The sequence below is a fragment of the Odocoileus virginianus genome, chromosome 14 (assembly GCF_023699985.2).
Source record: "Odocoileus virginianus isolate 20LAN1187 ecotype Illinois chromosome 14, Ovbor_1.2, whole genome shotgun sequence".
NCBI classification, from domain to species: Eukaryota; Metazoa; Chordata; class Mammalia; order Artiodactyla; family Cervidae; genus Odocoileus; species Odocoileus virginianus.
Genome location: NC_069687.1, coordinates 67,236,877 through 67,256,922, shown reverse-complemented (window position 1 = coordinate 67,256,922; position 20,046 = coordinate 67,236,877). Strand labels below are relative to the sequence as shown.

Genomic DNA, 20,046 nt, shown 5'->3' with positions numbered 1-20,046 from the left:
CCGCGGGAGACATGGGAGAACTCAGCTAAACCTAGGTATGTCTGACACTTCAGGCTTTGGTCAGGCAGCCCTGGACCCGGCCTCTGTCCCCTGGACTTCACCCACGACCAGTGGCCCCAGGAACACAGATGGTAGCAGCCTCTGGCTCCAGGGAGCTCTGAGGCCGCTGGGACGTTCACGGAACCTGCTGGCCAAACCCGGCCAGTCTTCTCTCCAGCCACCCTCTGGGCTGTGACTCTTCATGGCCACTGCCTTTTCACGGCCCCTCAGGCTGGTGGCTGCTGTTCTCCCAGCCTGCGGCCCGCCGCTTTCCCTCCTCAGACACGTTCTTTAGGACCCCATTACAAATGGCTCCTCCCCCAGGAAGCCTTCGTGGGTAAGCAAGCACTTCTCAGAATCTCCAGATTCCTTACAGCTGGTGGCTGGGTCGGACCCCAGAGCGCTTCGGGCTTGGGTCAGCAGGTCCAGGGTGGGATCTGAAAATGTGCATTTCTAACAAGCTTCCAGCTCTGCAGCTGCTCTGGGGCTTCACCTCAAGAACGACTGCTTTGGGACTTCCCAGCTGGTGGCTAAGAATCTGCCTACCAAAGCACGTACATGGGCTCAATCCTGGGTCCAGGAAGATCCCACATGCCGCAGAACAACCAATCCAGTGCACACAACCACTAAGCCTGCACAGTAGAGCCCACGGGCCCCGATTCCTGAAGCCCACAGGCCTACAGCCTGTGCTCCGACAAGAGAAGTCCCCCGCTCTCTGCCACAGGGGAAGCTCTGCGCGGCAACAAAGATGCAGCACAACCAAAAATAAAAGCAAATAGAAAAATCTTAAAAGAAAAAATCCACCTTGCAATGAGAGGGACACAGGTTCAATCCCTGGTTGTGGGGCTACGATCCCACGTGTCCTGGGGCAACGAAGCCCCAGCTCTGCAAGCACTGGGCACAGGCGCCAGAATGAAACATCCCACCTGACACAGCGAAGACCCCACACGCCACAACCCAGACCTACGCAGCCAAATAAATAAATTTTTAAAAAAGAACCACTGGTTTGTGCCAATGGTTTCCAACTGGGATTCGTGGGAGACGTGCTGGGGGCCTCCGCGAGGGTGTGCGTGAAGGAGGAGAGTGCTCCCTCCAGCTCTGCAGGGTGGCGTGCTCCTGTGTGCTTAATATGATTGAATCCCATGTAAAGTTTTGATTGAAGAAAGGATTTAGTTACTGGGAAAAATGTTGCCCTTCACTCATCGCGATCGGACGAGCTCTTGCTTCCAGGAGGCAAGGCCGGCGTCTGGACGGGGCTTTGTTCTTACATCCTGCGCCTTCCCCAGGAATGGCTCCCCCTCCACGCAGAGGTTTTATGTGATTTTACGTGTCACACAGACAAACACGTCTCGTTTGAGTAATCCCCTTTATACGTATATAAAAATATTTATAACTAAAATAATTTTTAAATGTCCCTAGTTGAGAATTCATTTGACTGAGGAAAAAAAAATATAAGCTAGCGAACTAGCAGAGCTGTAATTTCACAGATGATATTACTCAGGATGAAGCTAAATTTAAAAAGTGAGCAGATTTAAAGCTGATGAAGGGAGGGCATTAAGTAATAGCCCAGCTAACATACAGATAATGTAAAAATCAGGGTGATGGTTGGAAAGACTGAAGGTTAGGAAATACTGTCCTTTAGAACAGTTTGAAAGTCACTGAAGGAAAAGTCCTACTCTCTCCTTGCTCTGGAATTTCTTCCCCTTGAGTTCCAAGCTCATCTCCCCCTGTTTTCTTTCTTAAACTAATCAAAGATTAGGATGACATTTTTAAAAGGGCATCTCATTAAGCAGCCTCATCTCCATTGGAGCAGAGGCTCCTGCCCAGGAGCCAGCTGGCCATTCATCTTATGGTAATGAGGTGTCATCTCCCGGTGGGTCTGCCGTCCTCCCTTCCTCCAAGACCGCCTCTCTTGCCCCCACCCGCCACTCTGTGACAGCATGCGTGTGTGTGTGTGTGTGTGTGTGTTGGGGGTGGGGAGTGGGGAGAAGCAGAACCAGAGCTGCCGGCAGCTTCTGGCAGCGCTGGATGCCGGCGGGAAGGTGCTGGGGTGGGGGGCGCTCTGCCGCGGGGCCGGGAGCGTGGTCCTCACCTGTACACCGTGGTCGGCGGGGAGCTCAGGCTGTCGTAGACGAGCCTCACGTGGCCCTGGTACAGCTCCAGCGCCAGGGGGTCGTTGTCCCCCTTGTAGAGGAGGATGCCGTTGTCCTTGTCCGTGGCCACCTGGAGGGAGGCAGAGTCAGGGCCGCCCCGAGGCCCCTCCCGCTCCCCGCCTCCCAGAGCCCTGTTCCGGTGGCGTTTCCTGAGCGAACCCTGGGTCTGAATTCATGTCCTTCTTTCCTCTTCCATCTAGTCTGTATACTTCCATGACGGAGGCCTGTGCTTAGTACTCAAGCGAATGCTGATCGAGCAACTCCAAATACTTACGGGGTATTCAATATGTGTGGCTATGTGTTTATGTTGTGTGTGTGTGTAAGTGAACACATATATAAAAATGCCAGGAACCATAAGCTCTGATCTAGCCTCTTGGGGCCTTCATCTCTTTGTATATAGTAATAATTAGAAACAAAAGACTAACCACCACTATGTAATTCAGTGTTGACTATGAACTCAGAAATTTTTTAAAACACCAGTGTCTGGGCTTCACCCCAAACCAATTACATACAAATCGCTAGAGGTGAGACCCAGGCAAAGATAAGGTGCTCCGAGAGATTCCAGTGTGTTGCCAAGGCTGAGAAGCACTGGTTTCAGAAGCTGCTGCTCAGAAGACATGCTCGCCAGGCATGGGGCTGCAAGGCTGGGCTCGCTGACCAGCCTGTTGGTGCCCACCGCCGGGCACAGGAGCAGCGGAAAGAGGGGGTGTGGAGCAGGCAGTCGGATAGAGCACTGGGGTGTCTGGGACCCGGGGCCCAGTTAGTTGGGACGTAACACTGGGTCTCTGGGTGGGCAGGACTAAGGGAGGAAGACAGGAGGGCAGTGAAGTGACCCGGGACAAGGGGTGATGGCAACTGGAGATTCTTTCTTGTGCGTGCCAGTAGTCTACCCCCATCTCAGAGGCCTGCTTATGGACGGGGGGCTCCACAAGGTGAGGCCATGTGAACATTGGTGCATCTCTGCAGCCCCAGTCTCTAGAATGGTACCTAGCAGGTATAGATGGCCAGTGGATCTTTGTTGAATGAACATTTTTCTCCACAAGTTTAAACCCAGGCTAGTGTAGCCACAGCCAGAAGGAAGAAGGGGCCTCAGTGGATGCCACACGGCAGGGCTGCTACCTGGCCTGCACCCTCTAGCCGCGCCTCTGGGTCACCCACTGCTCACCAAGCCTGCTCTATAGGCAGGTCCTGCTCTATGTCATGTGCGTGCATGCTCAGTCATGCAATTGTGTCCGACTCTCTGTGACCCTGTGGACTGTAGCCCGCCAGGCTCCTCTCTCCATTGGATTCTCCAGGCAAGAATACTGGAGTGGGTTATCATGCCCTCTCTTCTCCAGGGGATTTTCCCAACCCAGGGATCAAACCCATGTCTCTTACATTTCCTGCATTGGCAGGTGAGTTCTCTAGCATGAGTGCCATCTGGGTCTCTCTATATCATATCCCTTGCCTTCCCCTCTGCCCCCAACAGCACTGAGGTCATCTGGAAATGTGGTTTGGAAGAACTACTCAGATCCACAGGTAAGGAGCCTGACAGAAGTTAGTTGGAAAAGAATCTGGTTCACACTAAACAGTTTCCTGCTCCCTGAAAGGTGCCCTCCTCCCTCCTGCCTCTGGGTCTTTGCACACGCTGATCTCCCAGGCTCGAATGCACCCCCTCTTCACTCTGCATTATCAGCCCTTTCACCCTCTGCAGGCAAACTCCTACTCATCCTTCAGGCCTCAGCTTAGTTATCACTGCCTCTGGGGAACCTTCCCTGATTCTTCCAAGCAGGCTGGGATTACAGCCCCATCTGCATGCTCCCACATCACCAAGGGTTGTCATTGACCATTTCCTTGCTCTCCTGTCCTGGGCAACGGGCTTGGCTGTCTTGTCCCCCACTGAATCCCCATTGCCTGCTTGGCAGGTAGTAGTTGAATGACTGTTCCCTCGAGGAGTCAGGAGCTGTCTGTAGAAGCCTCTGCATGGAGTTGGCCCAGGGCCCCCACCCCAGCTGTTTGCAGAACAGTCAGAACTTGGGGGCACGTCTCGGTCCTTCCAAGGGCTGAGTTGGGGGGAGGTGCACCTGCAGAGAGATGTTGGCCTGGGGCCGGACCTTGGCTGAGGCCAGTTCCACGTAGGAGTCCTTGCCCACGAAGTTGACGGTGATGAGCTTCTCGCAGCGTGGGCCGGCGAAGCCCGGGGGGCAGCGGCAGGTGGGCTCCTGCCGCACCACAATGCACTGGGCCCCGTTCTGGCACTCGTACTGGTCACAGGGGCTGGTCTGCAGCAGGACCATGGGCGGGGGCTGCTCACAGTGCAGCCCGCTGGGCAGGCAGAGAGGACGATTGGAGAGAGGACGGGGGAGGTGAGAGGAGACAACAGGTCATTTAGGCCAAAGGGCTGCCTGGGCAGAGAGTGTCATGAAAGGGAACGGGGACTGGTTCCAGCCCCGCCAGTGACCGGGGGAAGGCTGGTTCCTTCTCTAAGCCACAGATTTCCCACTTTTAAAATAATGTGGTTGGACCAGAGTGCAGGTCCTCAATTTCTGTGTCATCAGAATCACCTGAGATACATTTGTTAAAGGTGCAGATTCTCTTCTAGCCATGAATGAGCATGGGATGTACAGACTACGGAACACTATTCAGCCTGGAAAAGGAAGGGCATTCTGACATGTGACAATACGGATGGACCTTGAGATGGCACTGAGCCAAAGGAGCGGTTACAGGACAAACACTGATTCCATTCATATGAGGCACTCAGGGAGGTTAGACTCACGGAAATGGAAAGTAGAGTGGTGACTGCTGGGGCTATCGAAGGGGGCATGCGGAGGCACAGTTTCAGTTTGTGAAATAAAAAGATTTCTGGCGACGGATGGTGGCGATAGTTGCACAACAATATGAATGTACTTACTGTACATTTAAAAATGCTTAAGATGGCAAATTTTGTGTTATGTGCATTTTGCCACAATTGGAAACATTTTCTTAAAAGTGTGGGTTTCCAGCTCCTTCTCCCCACCCCTGATTCTAATTTCATAGCCCTGAGACATATTTTCATAAGCCTCGCATGCACAGGGCCTCTGTGAGTCTTTGGAACCAGCCGCCTTGAGAACTCCTGGCTCCTTCCAGCTCAGGGCTCATCTGCACGTTTGGATCTACGCTTCTGTGAGACCTGCCGTGTGTAAAGAACACGTCCTCCAGGCTGAGCCCTGTGACTGCGGTTCCTGCCCCCACCCGGGACCCCTGTGGCCTGCCCTTTCGGTCAGCGAGGGGCCTGGGGCTGACACCCATACACTCCACCACATACCCCCCGACAGCTGACCGCCTGGCCAGTGCCTCCGGTCTCTTCTCTCCAGGCTTCAGCGACTCCCCCAAATCCTCCCATCCACCTCCATTTTCCTGCCACTAGGGAATCCATAATGGTTTATTCTCCAGCCTAGAAAGAAGATCCTGCCAGCGTGGCCATGTGGCTATCTCCACCCTGCAAGCTGGGCTCCAAAATAGTATCATCTTTCATCACATGGGATCATGCCCAAGTTTGACCCTAAGTCCAGCTGCCACGAGGTTGCCCTGGGTACCTCCTTTTTCCATCCACAGCACGGGGTTAACAATGTCTGCTCTGGGACTTGGAGGGCATGAGGAAGGTTTGGGAAATAAAGACGCCATGGAGATGCAGGGCTAGGGTCGCCTGGGACCCCCCCAACCCCCCCCCACCCCCCACCGCCTGCCCGGCAGCCCCTCAGCCCTACCTGAAGCCCTGGGGGCAGACGCACGTGTAGCCGTTAACCGCGTCCACACACTGGGCCCCGTGGCGGCACCGGTGGGTGGTGCAGTCATCGTCGTCCACCTCGCAGAGCTTCCCGCTGTAGCCAGGGAGACATTCGCACCTGCGACACAGCAGAGCAAGGCTGCTCCGTGGCCTGGCCAGCCTCCAGGCAGCCTCTCCTGTATCTCCCCTTGCCCTCAAGGCCCCTCAGCTCCTGCGAGCTCCCCAAAGCCCAGCCCGCAGCCTGCAAGTCAGTGTCTGCCTGGTTTGCACGGCGCACCTTATAGACTAGTTCTATGAAGACAGTGGGAGATCCCAGTCAAACCTTGTCAGGAGCTGGCTGAGGGGCTCATGTTGTAGTGAGACAGGTTTTGGCTTGGGTCTACCACTGTCTACACAGAACTAATATTCAGCTTGGCCCTCCTTCCTGCACCTTTCACAGAGCACCTTGCTGAGGGAGGTCTCTCAGCACCCATTGAGGCAGGGTCTGTCCCCCTCCAGTATCAGGAGGAGACCTGGGCTCTGGGAGAGCGGACTTGACTTCCCCGAGGTCCCCACAGTGTAACGATATTTCGTTTACGCTTGTGTGTGTCAGATGCTGTTTCCGTGGATCTGCTACTCGTTGCCTCTCTGTGTTTCAGTTTCTCCATCCTTAAATGTGGCTGACGATCAATACCTTCACCTCTCAATGGTGGTTTAAGAAACTAAGCGATCCACTCTGTGCAGGTCCACACTGAATAAGCAGGGTGAAATGTAGAAGGAGCTGATGAGGATGGTGAAGAAATGATGCTATTGGCACTTCCTTTGATTCTTCTCTATTGTTTATTCATTTTTTTCCCCCAGAGATTCAGGCTGGTATGAAATGTTACTCAGTCATAAAAAGGAATGAAATTGGGTCATTTGGAGAGATGTGAATGGACCTAGAGTCTGTCATAAACAGTGAAGTAGAAGGAGAAAAACAAATATTACATATTAATGTGTATATGTGGAATCTAGGAAAAGGGTGAAGATGAACTTATTTGAATCTAGAAAAAGGGCAAGAATAAAGACTCAGATATAGAGAACAGACATGTGGATACAGCGGGGAATAGGATGAATTGGAGAGTAGCTCTGACATATATACTTCACCATGTGTAAAACAGATGCTAGTGGGAAGCTTCTGTACCGCACAGGGAGCTCAGCTTGGTACTCGGTGACGACTCTGTGATGACTCAGATGGGCGGGATTGGGTGGGGTGGGAGGGAGGCTCAAGACGGAGGAGATGTATGTATACCTATAGTTGTTGTAAAGCAGAAACTAGGGTGTGGGTCATAGAGGATCCTGCTGTGTGACCCACACCCCAGAATTTTAGAAACAAAAGCAAAAATAAACAAATGGGACCTAATGAAACTTAAAAGCTTTTGCACAACAAAGGATACTATAAGCAAGGTGAAAAGACAGCCCTCAGATTGGGAGAAAATAATAGCAAATGAAGCAACAGACAAAGGATTAATCTCAAATATATACAAGCAACTCCTCCAGCTCAACTCCAGAAAAATAAATGACCCAATCAAAAAATGGGCCAAAGAACTAAACAGACATTTCTCCATGGAAGACATACGGATGGCAAAAAAACACATGAAAAGATGCTCAACATCACTCATTATCAGAGAAATGCAAATCAAAACCACAATGAGGTACCATTATACACCAGTCAGGATGGCTGCTATCCAAAAGTCTACAAGCAATAAATGCTGGAGAGGGTGTGGAGAAAAGGGAACCCTCTTACACTGTTGGTGGGAATGCAAATTAGTACAGCCACTATGGAAAACAGTGTGGAGATTCCTTAAAAAGCTGGGAATAGATCTGCCATATGACCCAGCAATACCACTTCTAGGCATACACACTGAGGAAACCAGATCTGAAAGAGACACGTGCACCCCAATGTTCATCGCAGCACTGTTTATAATAGCCAGGTCATGGAAGCAACCTAGATGCCCATCAGCAGACGAATGGATGAGGAAGCTGTGGTACATATACACCATGGAATATTACTCAGCCATCAAAAAGAATTCATTTGAATCAGTTCTAATGAGATGGGTGAAACTGGAACCCATTATACAGAGCGAAGTAAGCCAGAAAGATAAAGACCATTACAGTATACTAACACATATATATGGAATCTAGAAAGATGGTAACGATAACCTTATATGCAAAAAAAGAAGAGACTCAGATGTATAGAACAGACTTGTGGACTCTGTGGGAGAAGGCGAGGGCGGGATGTTTCAAGAGAACAGCATTGAAACATGTATATCTAGGGTGAAACTGATCACCAGCCCAGGGTGGATGCATGAGACAAGTGCTCAGGCCTGGTGCACTGGGAAGACCCAGAGGGATGGGGTGGAGAGGGAGGTGGGAGGGGGGACCGGGATGGGGAATACATGCAAATCCATGGCTAATTCATTTCAATGTATGACAGAAACCACTGCAATGTTGTAAATAATTAGCCTCCAACAAATAAAAAATTAAAAAAAAAAAAAAAAAAAAAAAAAAAAAAGCAGAAACTAACACAACATTGTAAAGCAATTATACTCAAAAAAAGAAAAGAAAAAACAACATTAAGCTGAGGGAAAAAAAACAGAGACAAGGGTGGATCCCTTTGCCTTCGATAGATGCCTCTTGGTCTCCAGGGGGGAGTATGGAGCTATGGTTCAACCCAGGCCTTGCAGGCCTGCCCGCCTCTCCCAGAGCAGCGCGATGTTGGCAGCTCCATTGTGTCCCTGCAGGCCCAGGTTTCAACCTGGCCAGAGGCAGCTGCTATGGGCAGCCTCCCGGAATGTGGGCCAGAAACATGCGTCTCTGGGCTCCTCTGTCTCAGGCGACAATGTGTCAAAGTCCCAGCAAGAAACAGACCACAGGTGCCACCTTACTCACAGGGGCTCAAGCACACACACAGGCACATATGAACACAGATCCTTCCTAGCTCCTCTCCTTCCTGCCGGGCCTTGAGCCTGCACACCTCTCTGGGGTCCCTGGCTGGATTTTACCGGGCAGAGTACGAAAAACAAACACAGCCTGTGCAAGTCAGAGGAGGAAGCTGGTACAGGCAGGAGAAGGTGTGTAACAGGTGGTGAGGTAGGAAGTGAGACCTTGGAACACTTACGTGATGGAGGAGCCCGACTGGGGAAGCATCAGGACAAAGGATGGTCCTCCCTCCCCACTCTCCTTGCTCCACCCCTCTAGGATGGAGAGAAGTGGGCTGGAATGGCAAGTAGGTCCTGGTGCTGCCAGGGTTGACAGAACATGCTGTGTGCTGTGGATTCTTGGTAAGGTATGATATTCAGGGTGCCAGAGTGTCCTTGGAGGCGGGCAAGTTCTAGAACTTGAGAATGTACTGGGCCTGCATTCCGAAGCTATGGAATCTCTAAGACCTGACCTACGCACCTTTAGTTATGTGATGGATAAATCTGAAACACATGACCTACTGCTGCACCAGCAAGTGCAAACTCACAGCTGTGCCCCCACCTCATCGTAATCTTTGAAAGAGACATCCTGGGGATGCCTTTGTGGGAGTGCATGCTGCATACTGCAGGCCAGGCCTCTGTGAGGGTTAAACCTGGCCCTGGTAGGAATGTGGGCCTGTGTCTCCTGAATTCTAAGTACCTGCAGAGTAACTCAAGCTGTATGAGCTTCTCTGAGGCAACAATAGCTACTCACCACTTACAGGGGCAAACCCAGCCTGGTAGGCACGGAGTTCAAGGCTGCTGAAGTCTTCAGGAGGAACGAGGGAAGCCATGCTCCCTTGCAGATGAAGCAGTAGGGGTCTGGAGGCAGATGTGTTTACGGCCTTCTTTTCTTTTCAATGCTATAGCCCTCTCTATACCTGTGCTTCCTAAACAAAACCCCCAGGAGTCTTGTAAAAGTACAGCTTCTGATTCAGGGAGTCTGGGTGGGGCCTGGGAATGAGCATTCCCAGTAAGCTCCCATGGGATGCTGACGTTGCTGGTTCATGGACCTTATCTCTAGTGGGAAGAATCCCTACAATATTTTTTTATCAGCTAAAGACAAGCAACTTGTGGTATACCCTGCATTCCCTGTTATTTTCAAATATTTTTCTTTTATCTTTTTTTTCTAAAGCATAAGGTTTATGCCATTTTGATACGCATTTAACCTACTGATTCTGGACAAAGAGGAATAACCAAGTGACATCCTTGATTTCAGGACAGCAGAAATGTCCGGACTGAGACGAGGAATCAGTCAGATCTGTGTCAGCCCTCACCCCTTCCGGCAGCACACGCCAGCTGCTTGCTCCACCTCACTGAGCTTCAGCGCACGCAGGAGGTGGTGATAGTGTCTACGTCCAGGGTGCCGAGTGTCACACGTGACGACGCAGAGCCTGACCCAGAGGAGCCGGCCCCGCCAGCTCTCTCTGGCCCTGTGACCTTCAGCGTGCACTGGCAGTTACTTTCAGGCCTTCCATGCTCACGTCACAGATACTGAGACAGTCCTATCTGCTCTGCTGAGCTGAGGCCTCACTAGAACAGCATACAAGGAACTGCCCAAGGATAAACACCTTCAGACCTGGGCAAAGGCTGCAGGGGCTATGGTCTCTTTTGTTAATGTCCCTGGGGCTCGCCTGGGGATGTGAGTCATTATGGTGCTGGTCGGGGGTGGGGGGGCGTTGTGGGATAAAGTGAAAAATGTTGCACTGGGAGAAGGGGCTTTTGATTTAAACGCATCTTAATTTAAAAAAAAAAAAAAACATTATTGAGTTGGCCTGTAGACTTCGTCAAGATTCTAAGAGACACTGTGCATAAATACATTATCTCAAGATTTTGAAAGCTAGACAAATTTCTTTCTGTTTTGTCCTTGAACTCAAGGAGGTCTTGGTTACAGTAGAGTTTCCAGGGACAGGAGCAGAGAATCAAGATCTGTGGTCCTAACTCCCTAGCACCCCAACCCCAGCCCAGCACCCTGGACCACTTCTGACAGTCTCCACGCTCACTGTGCTTATCCAAGCCAGCATCTTCTGAGCCTCCTGCCCCCTGGCCGGGAACACCACTGATCTCCTTCCATCCACGGATATTCCACCCAGTCTTCCTAGCTCAGTGACCACCACCACCCCTTCCTAGGCATACCCAAAGCACTCTGCCTGTCAGTTCAGCCGCCGCAGCTTTGGGTTCGAGTCTGTGCTTTAAGCCTCTCCTCCCAGCATGTTGCTCGCCCCTCAGTTAAAGAGCGGCCCTGGTCTGAAGTCCGATCCTGGAGTGGGAGAAGCAGGGGCCGGCGGCAGAGGCATCTCTCGCTCTTCCTCATGCTGAGGTGACTGGTTACCCGAGAGCCCAGCTGGCGCATCTCCGAGGGGATGGAGTCGGCAACGCAGACCTGAAGGACTTCAGCTTCCTCTGCTCCCTCTGAGGCCAGAGCCCTGCACTCCTCTTACATTTGCCCTGGTCACTAGGCTTCATGTATCCAGACAGAAAAGGAAAACACAGAAGACCTGCTCATGGCCCTGTCACCCTACCTTACCGTGGGCTCTGCTCCGCCTGCAGGCCCCTGCTTCTCTCAGCCCATCCCAGTGCCACCCATCCTTCGGTGGTCACCTCAAGTCTCACCTCCTAGGGTAGAGGGCTTCCCTCTCTACTCCAGAAGGTTCTTCCCCCCTCCTCAGAATGCCAGCAGCACCCAGGACCTTACCTAAGGCCCCAGGAATTCCTTCTTTTCTAAAGCTTTGTGTGGTGCCAAATTTCCCTCCCCCAGGTCCATGGCAAGAGCCTCAGATAGAGGAAATAAGAAACCTCCGATACTACCCACCATCCTCACCACAATGAGGATTTGGGGGCTGCGGTGGGTTGGCTGGGGGACAACAACCTGAACCCATCGTTCTTACATTCTAGGATTCTAAGAGTCTACAAGTTCAAGTTGCGGAGAATCCATGAATCTAAGAGTCCACAGTTTTAAGACCCTGTGATCTCATAATGTCTGGGGCTTTCTAAGATCATGGGTTTGCAAGAAGTCCTGAGCTTGCAGTACAGAATCAGAGTCTCAGCACTCCCAGGTCTGAGAACTCTCTGCCACGTGGCTGAGAGCTGAACAGACTCTGAGTGATGACAGCTCCTGGGGACTTCTAGACTGGAGTCTGAGCTTGTGTCCTGAAGTGGCTGGAGATGCCGCTGGCTGACAGGCCGGCCAGAATTCTCCTTCGAGGCTCGTAAGCAGAGACACCGAGCTTCACACCCACATCCCTTATCTCTGCAGGTGGCTGTGAGGGTCACTTTGGGTGTCTTTGCTGAGGGCTTGTCTGGGGTTCCTCCCAGAGCTGCTCTGGTCTCTGTCAGATCCCCCAATCCTGACTCTTTGGTGTCGGAGGACCCCACTTTCCCCACTCAGTGCAGAGCCTCCTGGGAAGGAGGGGAGGCAGGTGTGTGGAAAGGAGCTTTGGGGGAGAGGAGAGTGTTCTTCACCAAAGGGTTCTGAGATGTCCCTCCCAATGTCAGAAGACCCCAGGACCTGCAGGTCTCAGGATCTTCTCCAGAATAGGCAACAGCACACTTTTACGAAGGAGAGCGGAGGGAGGAGGTGGGGACAGTGCCCAGGAGTGACTCCCCAGGGGCGCCCTTTGGTCTTCAGGCTCTGGGACTGCTGTCTTCTCCTGAGGTGGCTTCTTTGTGTATCCTTAGAACAGCTTGAGTGTGCCCCCGCTCCCCCGGAGACACCGCCCCATTGGCCATGTGGCTGGACCAGTCGGAGCCCACAGCCTGCCTCCTCCCCGCCACCACCTCCCAACATGCACAGGCACACAGGCTAGCAGCCTTGCTGGAGTCAGAGGGCAGGGTGGGCTGCATCTGGGGAGTGGCACCTGATACCCTATGGACACTGCTCCCCCTGTGGGGTGGCTCCACCATACTAGCTCTGGAAAGAAAAGATGTGGTGACAGCAACATGCTTTTCAATTCATTTCCCAGAATAATAGAAATAAAAGAGAAACAATAAATGGGGCCTACTTAACCTCAAAAGCTTTTGTACAGAAAAGGAAACAATAAACAAAATGAAAAGACAACACACAGATTGGGAGAAAATACTTGCAAATGATGTGACTGATAAGGGACTGTTCTCTAAAATTTACAGCTTATGATACTTAATAGCATCTAAACAAAACAACCCACTCAAAAAATGGGCAGAAGACCTGAACAGACACTTCTCTAAAGAGGACACATAGGCATATGTGTCCATAGGCACATGAAAAGATGCTCAACATCACTAGTTATTAGAGGAATGCAAATCAAAACTATAATGAGATATCATCTCACATCAGTCAGAATAGCTAGCATCCAAAAATCCACAAAGAATAAATGCTGGAGGTGATGTGGAGAGAAGGGAACCCTCTTGCAATGTTAGTTGGAATGTAGATTGGTACAGCCACTATGGAGAACAGTATGAAGGTTCCTTTAAAAATTAAAAATAGAGCTACCAGATGAACCTGAAATCCAACTCCTGGGCATACATCCAGAGAGCTGGCCCTGCAAGATCCAGGCAGCCCAGTTTCACCGCAGCACCATTTACAACAGCCGAGACATGGAGAAGCCTGCAAGCCCACAGACAGAGGACTGGATCAAGAAGGTGTGTTTCATATTTACCATGGAATATTATTCAGCCATTAAAAAGAGTGACATAAGGCCATTTGCAGCAACATGGATGGAACTAGAGACTGTTATACTGAGTGAAGTAAGTCAGACAGAGGAGGAGAAATATCATATGTCACCCATTATAGGTAGAATCTAAAAAGAAATGATACAAATGAACTCATAAAACAGACAGAAACTCACAGACTTAGAAGACAAACTCGTGGTTGTCACCGGGAAGGGGCAGTTAAGGACTCTGGGAATATATAGGCTATATTTAAAAAGGATAACTAACAAGGATCTGCTTAGAGCACATGGAACTCTGCTCACTGTTACGTGTCAGCCTGGAAGGGAGGGGAGTTTGGGGGAGAGTGGATACATGTGCATGTACGACTGAGTCCCTTTACTGTTCACCAGAAACTATCACAACATTGTCATTTAGCTGCTTTTGGTGTTAAAATAAAAAAATACATAAAACTCAAGTGTTCTAACAGGAAAAAGAAAACGAAAACATGTGCTGAGAGAGAGGGAGGGAGGGAAGAGACGGAAGACTAGGGAGGGGTCAGGGAAAGGGGCTCCCTCTCTCTCAAGAGAGGAGAGAACAGGGAGGGCAGACACAGAGACTTAAAGAAAGACGCTGACAAAGAGACAGTGAATTAGACCGTGACTAGTCAGAGGTATAGAAAAGCACATGCTAGCAAACAGGTAGTAGAAACAGAGAGAGCGGGGGAGAAAAAAAGGAAGGAACCCCAGAGCTTCTGCCTTAAACCCAGGCTATTGGAGCCAATCCTTGGGACCTGGTGTCAGGCATGAATGAGCCTCACCTGAATTCCCTGTCCAGGGAGATGCACTTGGCCTCATGCTGACAGAGGTTCATCCCCGGCACACAGTGGTCAATCACCTCGTCGCACAGCTCACCTGGTGGGGCGGGTAGAGAGCCCAGGTGTCAGGGAGGATACAGGGGGATCCCCCAGCTAGAAGGTCAGGTTCATCCAGTCCCTGGTCAGGAGGCCATGGTGTCAGGAGCCTGCCATTTATCCTCTAGGCATCTCCTTTCTTCTGTACCTCTGTCTCAGTTTCCCTGGCAGTGGCCACAAGAAGACCCCAGGACCTCTCTTGGGCACTGTTAGAGCTTCACCATTTGGCTGTTTCACTTGATTATCCAGGGGCTGCAGCAGCTAAAACCACCCCTGACTCGGTGAAAGTCACTCACTTGTGTCTGATTCTTTGCAATCCATGGAATTCTCCAGGCCAGAATACTGGAGTGGGTAGCTGTTCCCTTCTCCAGAGGATCTTCCCAACTCAGGGGCTAAATCCAGGTCTCCCGCACGGCAGGCAGATTCTTTACTGCCTGAGCCACCCCGGAAGCCCACCCCTGACTTTGGGCTGTGCTTATTTGTTTTTCATTCCACACTCATTTATGGACCACCTGCTGTGTGGCAGCACTCTGCCAGGGCCTAGGGACACCGCAGTGATCCAGTCCCAACCTCCCCCTTGGGGGGGGGGGGGGGGTTGTGTGTGTGTGTGTGTGTGTGGGTTGCCGGGGCGGATCTACAAATAATCAGGCAATTATAACACACAGCTGTCAGCGTGATGACGGGAAAACCTGGTGGAAACTCAGGGGTTTCCTGGAGGGGCAGCTAGAGCTGAGGAGTGCAGTCCACCTGTTACAGACAAGTAAGCCCCGTGGGTTTTCTCAGAGAAGAAAATATGCAAAGAATTTGAAGTTCTGGTCTCTGGCTACATCCCCTTTGAAATTCACAGGGTCAGAAAAGTGCCTAACAGGTCATAAATACCCAAAGATATAAGGCCTGCCGATAAGCCCTGGAAAACTGGCACCACCAGAAAGCAGGAATGTGGGAGGTCAGACAGGCCTGCAGCGGTCAGGTTCCTGGAAGACACCACTGATAGCTTCTTCGCATTCCACCCAGTCAGGCCATGTGGAGAGTGACGGAGAGAAACAAGCTTCCGGCCAGAGAGCTGTGGGGCGGGTGTGCGCGGGGCAGGGTGAAGGACGGTCTGAGGGTGGCTGGGGGAAAAGCGTGGCAGACAGAGCCCCAGAGTCGGCTCTCTGCTGCGGTGAGGGCAGGCGGACCCCACCCTGCCTTCACTGTGTCTGCAGCCTCTCAAGACCACAAGACCCTCTCTGGGAGGGTACCTGTGTGACTTCTAAGCCTCTTCTGCTTATTCTCCGCCAGTAACACCGAGAGAGGTATATTCTCTGTGGGACACTTGTGACATTTTCTGGCACAGACAAAACCTCGATGTCCCATTCTCAGGAACAAAGTACAGTGCGTCAGAACTTCACCCCGGTCAATGGCAGACGCAGGCAGGAAACTGCCTTCGTGAGGGTTCCCTTGGCAGCCCCCACCCCGTCCATTCTCCCACCATCAGCTCAGACCTGAATAAAGCATGAGCGAAGGCAAGTGCCTCTCAGCTGGCCTCAGACACCACTGGGGAGTCCAGGGCTCCCAAAGGAGGGGATGAACACGAACTAAACGAACAGAGAGCCGAAAGCTGGGGACCTGCTCAAAGTGCGGAGGAGTGAGTGATTTGTGGGGGTGGGAGGGGGAGGGGTGGACCAACGAAGGGAGAGGGTCTTTGGGAAGTCTTTGAGAAGCCCCTCAGGTCAGGGCATATTATGGGTTTTTTTTCTTTTTTTGGATTCAAGTCTTTGTCCAGAGGGGGAAAGGAGGTGGAGTTTTTGGAAGAAGCCTAGAAAGTGGTGGGCTTCCCAGGGGGAGCAGTGGTAAAGAACATGCTGGCCAACACAGGAGACACAAGAGACGCCGGTTTGATCCCTGGGTGGGGAGGATCCCTGGAGAAGGAAATGGCCACCCACTCCAGTGTTCTTGCCTGGAGAATCCCGTGGACAGAAGTTGGCAGGCTACAGTCCTTGGGGCCTGCAGAGTCGGACTTGTCTGAGCACACACCGTGGTCTCTTCTAACGCGTGGCAAGCCCACCCTGGGCCCCACACAACAGCCCACCCCGGGCGCCGGGGACTCACCCGTGTAGTTTGGCGGGCACACACACACGTAGTTGTTGACCCCGTCCACACAGGTGGCGTTGTTCTCGCAGTCGTTGTCCTCACAGTCGTCTGGGTTGATCTCACACCGCTGCCCCTCGAAGCCCAGAGGGCAGGAGCAGCTTTGGGGATGTGTGGGTGGGGTCAAGGGTCAGGGAGTGGGGGTAGGTTGGAGCGGCAGAGGGGAAGGTAGGGGTGGGAAATACAGTCAGTCAGGCTTCTCCGCTGGATGGAAGTCCGAGGCCATTCTTGGGGCACACAAGACCTGGCGTTCTGAGCAGGAAGACCTTTAGGAGCCTAAGAGAGCATTTCTTCTAGCCTCCCGCCTCCGGGCAGTGTTTCGTCTCTCCTGGCCCTGGGTGCTGCCTTGCCTGGGGGCAGTTCCTGCGGGCAATGCCGCCTTCACCACTCCTCAGCTGGAAGTGGCAGAGCTTTAATTCCTCCCTGTCTCTTAAGCGACCCTTCAGCTATGTTCTATGGGTAGTCACTTTTGTAGACAAAAGGAGAAACAGCAAAACAAACTCTGTACTTTTCTTTGTGACCTTCTACTCAAGGGCAGGTCATAGACTTTTGCCAAGAGAACGCACTGGTCATAGCAAACACCCTCTTCCAACAACACAAGAGAAGACTCTACACATGGACATCACCAGATGGTCAGCACCGAAATCAGACTGATTATGTTCTTTGCAGCCAAAGATGGAGAAGCTCTATACAGTCAGCAAAAACAAGACCGGGAGCTGACTGTGGCTCAGATCATGAACTCCTTACTGCCAAATTCAGAATTAAATTGAAGAAAGTAGGGAAAACCACAAGACCATTCAGGTATGAGCTAAATCAAATCCCTTAGGATTATACACTGGAAGTGAGAAATAGATTTAAGGGACATCTGATAGACAGAGTGCCTGATGAACTATGAATGGAGGTTCGTGACATTGTATAGGAGACGCGATCAAGACCATCCCCATGGAAAAGAAATGCAAAAAAGCAAAATGGCTGTCTGAGGAGGCCTTACAAATAGCTGTGAAAAGAAGAGAAGCGAAAAGCAAAGGAGAAAAGGAATGATATTCCCATTTGAATGCAGAGTTCCAAAGAATAGCAAGGAAAGATAAGAAAACCTTCCTCAGCGATCAATGTAAAGAAATAGAGGAAAACAACAGAATGGGAAAGACTAGAGATCTCTTCAAGAAAATTAGAGATACCAAGGGAACATTTCATGCAAGATGGGCTCGATAAAGGACAGAAATGGTATGGACCTAACAAGCAGAAGATATTAAGAAGAGGTGGCAAGAATACACAGAAGAACTGTACAAAAAAGATCTTCACGACCCAGATAATCATGATGGTATGATCACTCACCTAGAGCCAGACATCCTGGAATGTGAAGTCAAGTGGGTCTTAGAAAGCATCATTACAAACAAAGCTAGTGGAGATGATAGAATTCCAGTTGAGCTATTTCAAATCCTGAAAGATGATGCTGTGAAAGTGCTGCACTCAATATGTCAGGAAATTTGGAAAACTCAGCAGTGGCCAAGCTGGTTTTAGAAAAGGCAAAGGAAGCAGAGATCAAATTGCCAACATCCAATGGTTCATCAAAAAAGCAAAAGAATTCCAGAAAAATATCTATTTCTGATTTATTGACTATGCCAAAGCCTTTGACTGTGTGGACCACAACAAACTGTGGAAAATTCTGAAAGAGATGGGAATACCAGACCACCTCACCTGTCTCTTTTTTTTTTTTTTTTTTCTGACCTGCCTCTTGAGAAACCTATATGCAGGTCAAGAAGCAACAGTTAGAACTGGACATGGACCAACAGACTGGTTCCAAATAGGAAAAGGAGTACGTCAAGGCTGTATATTGTCACCCTGCTTATTTAACTTATATGCAGAGTACGTCATCGGAGAAGGCAATGGCACCCCACTCTGGTACTCTTGCCTGGAAAATCCTATGGATGGGGGAGCCTGGTGGGCTGCAGTCCATGGGGTCGCTAAGAGTCGGACATGACTGAGCAACTTCACTTTCATTTTTCACTTTCATACATTGGAGAAGGAAATGGCAACCCACTCCAGTGTTCTTGCCTGGTGAATCCCAGGGACGGGGGAGCCTGGTGGGCTGCCGTCTATGGGGTTGCACAGAGTCGGACACGACTGAAGTGACTTAGCAGCAGAGTACATCATGAGAAACGCTGGGCTGGAGGAAGCACAAGCTGGAATCAAGATTGCCAGGAGAAATATCAATAACCTCAGATATGCAGATGACACCACCCTTATGGCAGAAAGTGAAGAGGAACTAAAAAGCCTCTTGATGAAGGTAAAAGAGGAGAGTGGAAAAGTTGGCTTACAGCTCAACATTCAGGAAACTAAGATCATGGCATCTGGTCCAATCACTTCATGGCAAATAGATGGGGAGACAGTGGAAACAGTGGCTGACTTTATATTTTTGGGCTCTAAAATCACTGCAGACGGTGATTGCAGCCACGAAATTAAAGGACGCTTACTCCTTGGAAGGAAAGGTATGACCAACCTAGATAGCATATTAAAAAGCAGAGACATTACTTTGCCAACAAAGGTTCACCTAGTCAAGGCTATGATTTTTCCCATGGTCATGTATGGATGCAAGAGTTGGACTGTGAAGAAAGCTGAGCACCAAAGAATTGGTGCTGTTGAACTGTGGTGTTGGAGAAGACTCTTGAGAGTCCCTTGGACTGCAAGGAGACCCAACCAGTCCATCCTAAAGGAGATCAGTCCTGGGTGTTCATTGGAAGGACTGATGCTGAAGCTGAAACTCCAGTACTTTGGCCACCTCATGCAAAGAGTTGACTCACTGGAAAGACCCTGATGCTGGGAGGGATTGGGGGCAGGAGGAGAAGGGGAGACAGAGGATGAGATGGCTGGATGGCATCACTGACTCAATGGACATGGGTTTGGGTAAACTCCAGGAGTTGGTGATGGACAGGGAGGCCTTGCGTGCTGTGATTCATGGGGTCTCAAAGAGTCGCACGTGACTGAGCGACTGAACTGAACTCAAGGGCAGCTTTTTAATCGAGAGCAGGAGCAGGACTTAGTGGCCAAGATCAGGCTTTGCAACCAAGTTTCCTGGGTTAAATTCCACATGTGTTTCATCATCTGTTGACTTGTGGTACCATCTACCCCCAGGGTGATTGTAGGCATTGAGTGAGATTATACAAGGAAAACGCTTAGAGGGGTACACAGCACAGAGAACATGTTAGATTTTGTTCTAGACAAAACCACACACCTCCTTAACCTTCCCCCAGGGATGACATTTCTCCCTATCATGTATCCCTGCTACTTCTGAGCCCACTCCTGCTTCTGGAAGATGAGGGGGTTGGGTGGGAGGACACGTTTCCTGCCAAAACTTTCTGGTGAGTCTGGTTAAAAACAGTATAGACCAGCATGACACAATTCCTTAACTTGTCCCTGCAGTGTTAAACCTCTTGCATACAAACCTCATTCCCCCTCCTCTGCCTG

General features: G+C 50.8%; 1 protein-coding gene across 1 annotated transcript in view; it reads right to left on the bottom strand.

The window, feature by feature from the left end:
- The window catches only part of SLIT3 (slit guidance ligand 3), a 723,374-nt gene that overhangs the window by 26,498 nt on the left and 676,830 nt on the right, over positions 1 to 20,046 (bottom strand). The window contains exons 28-32 of the mRNA XM_070476865.1: positions 16,543 to 16,682; positions 14,359 to 14,452; positions 5,918 to 6,055; positions 4,256 to 4,496; positions 2,132 to 2,262 (exon numbers count right to left, since the gene is read on the bottom strand). Coding sequence (XP_070332966.1) covers positions 2,132 to 2,262; positions 4,256 to 4,496; positions 5,918 to 6,055; positions 14,359 to 14,452; positions 16,543 to 16,682 — 744 coding nt within the window. The remainder of the gene's footprint in view (positions 1 to 2,131; positions 2,263 to 4,255; positions 4,497 to 5,917; positions 6,056 to 14,358; positions 14,453 to 16,542; positions 16,683 to 20,046) is intronic.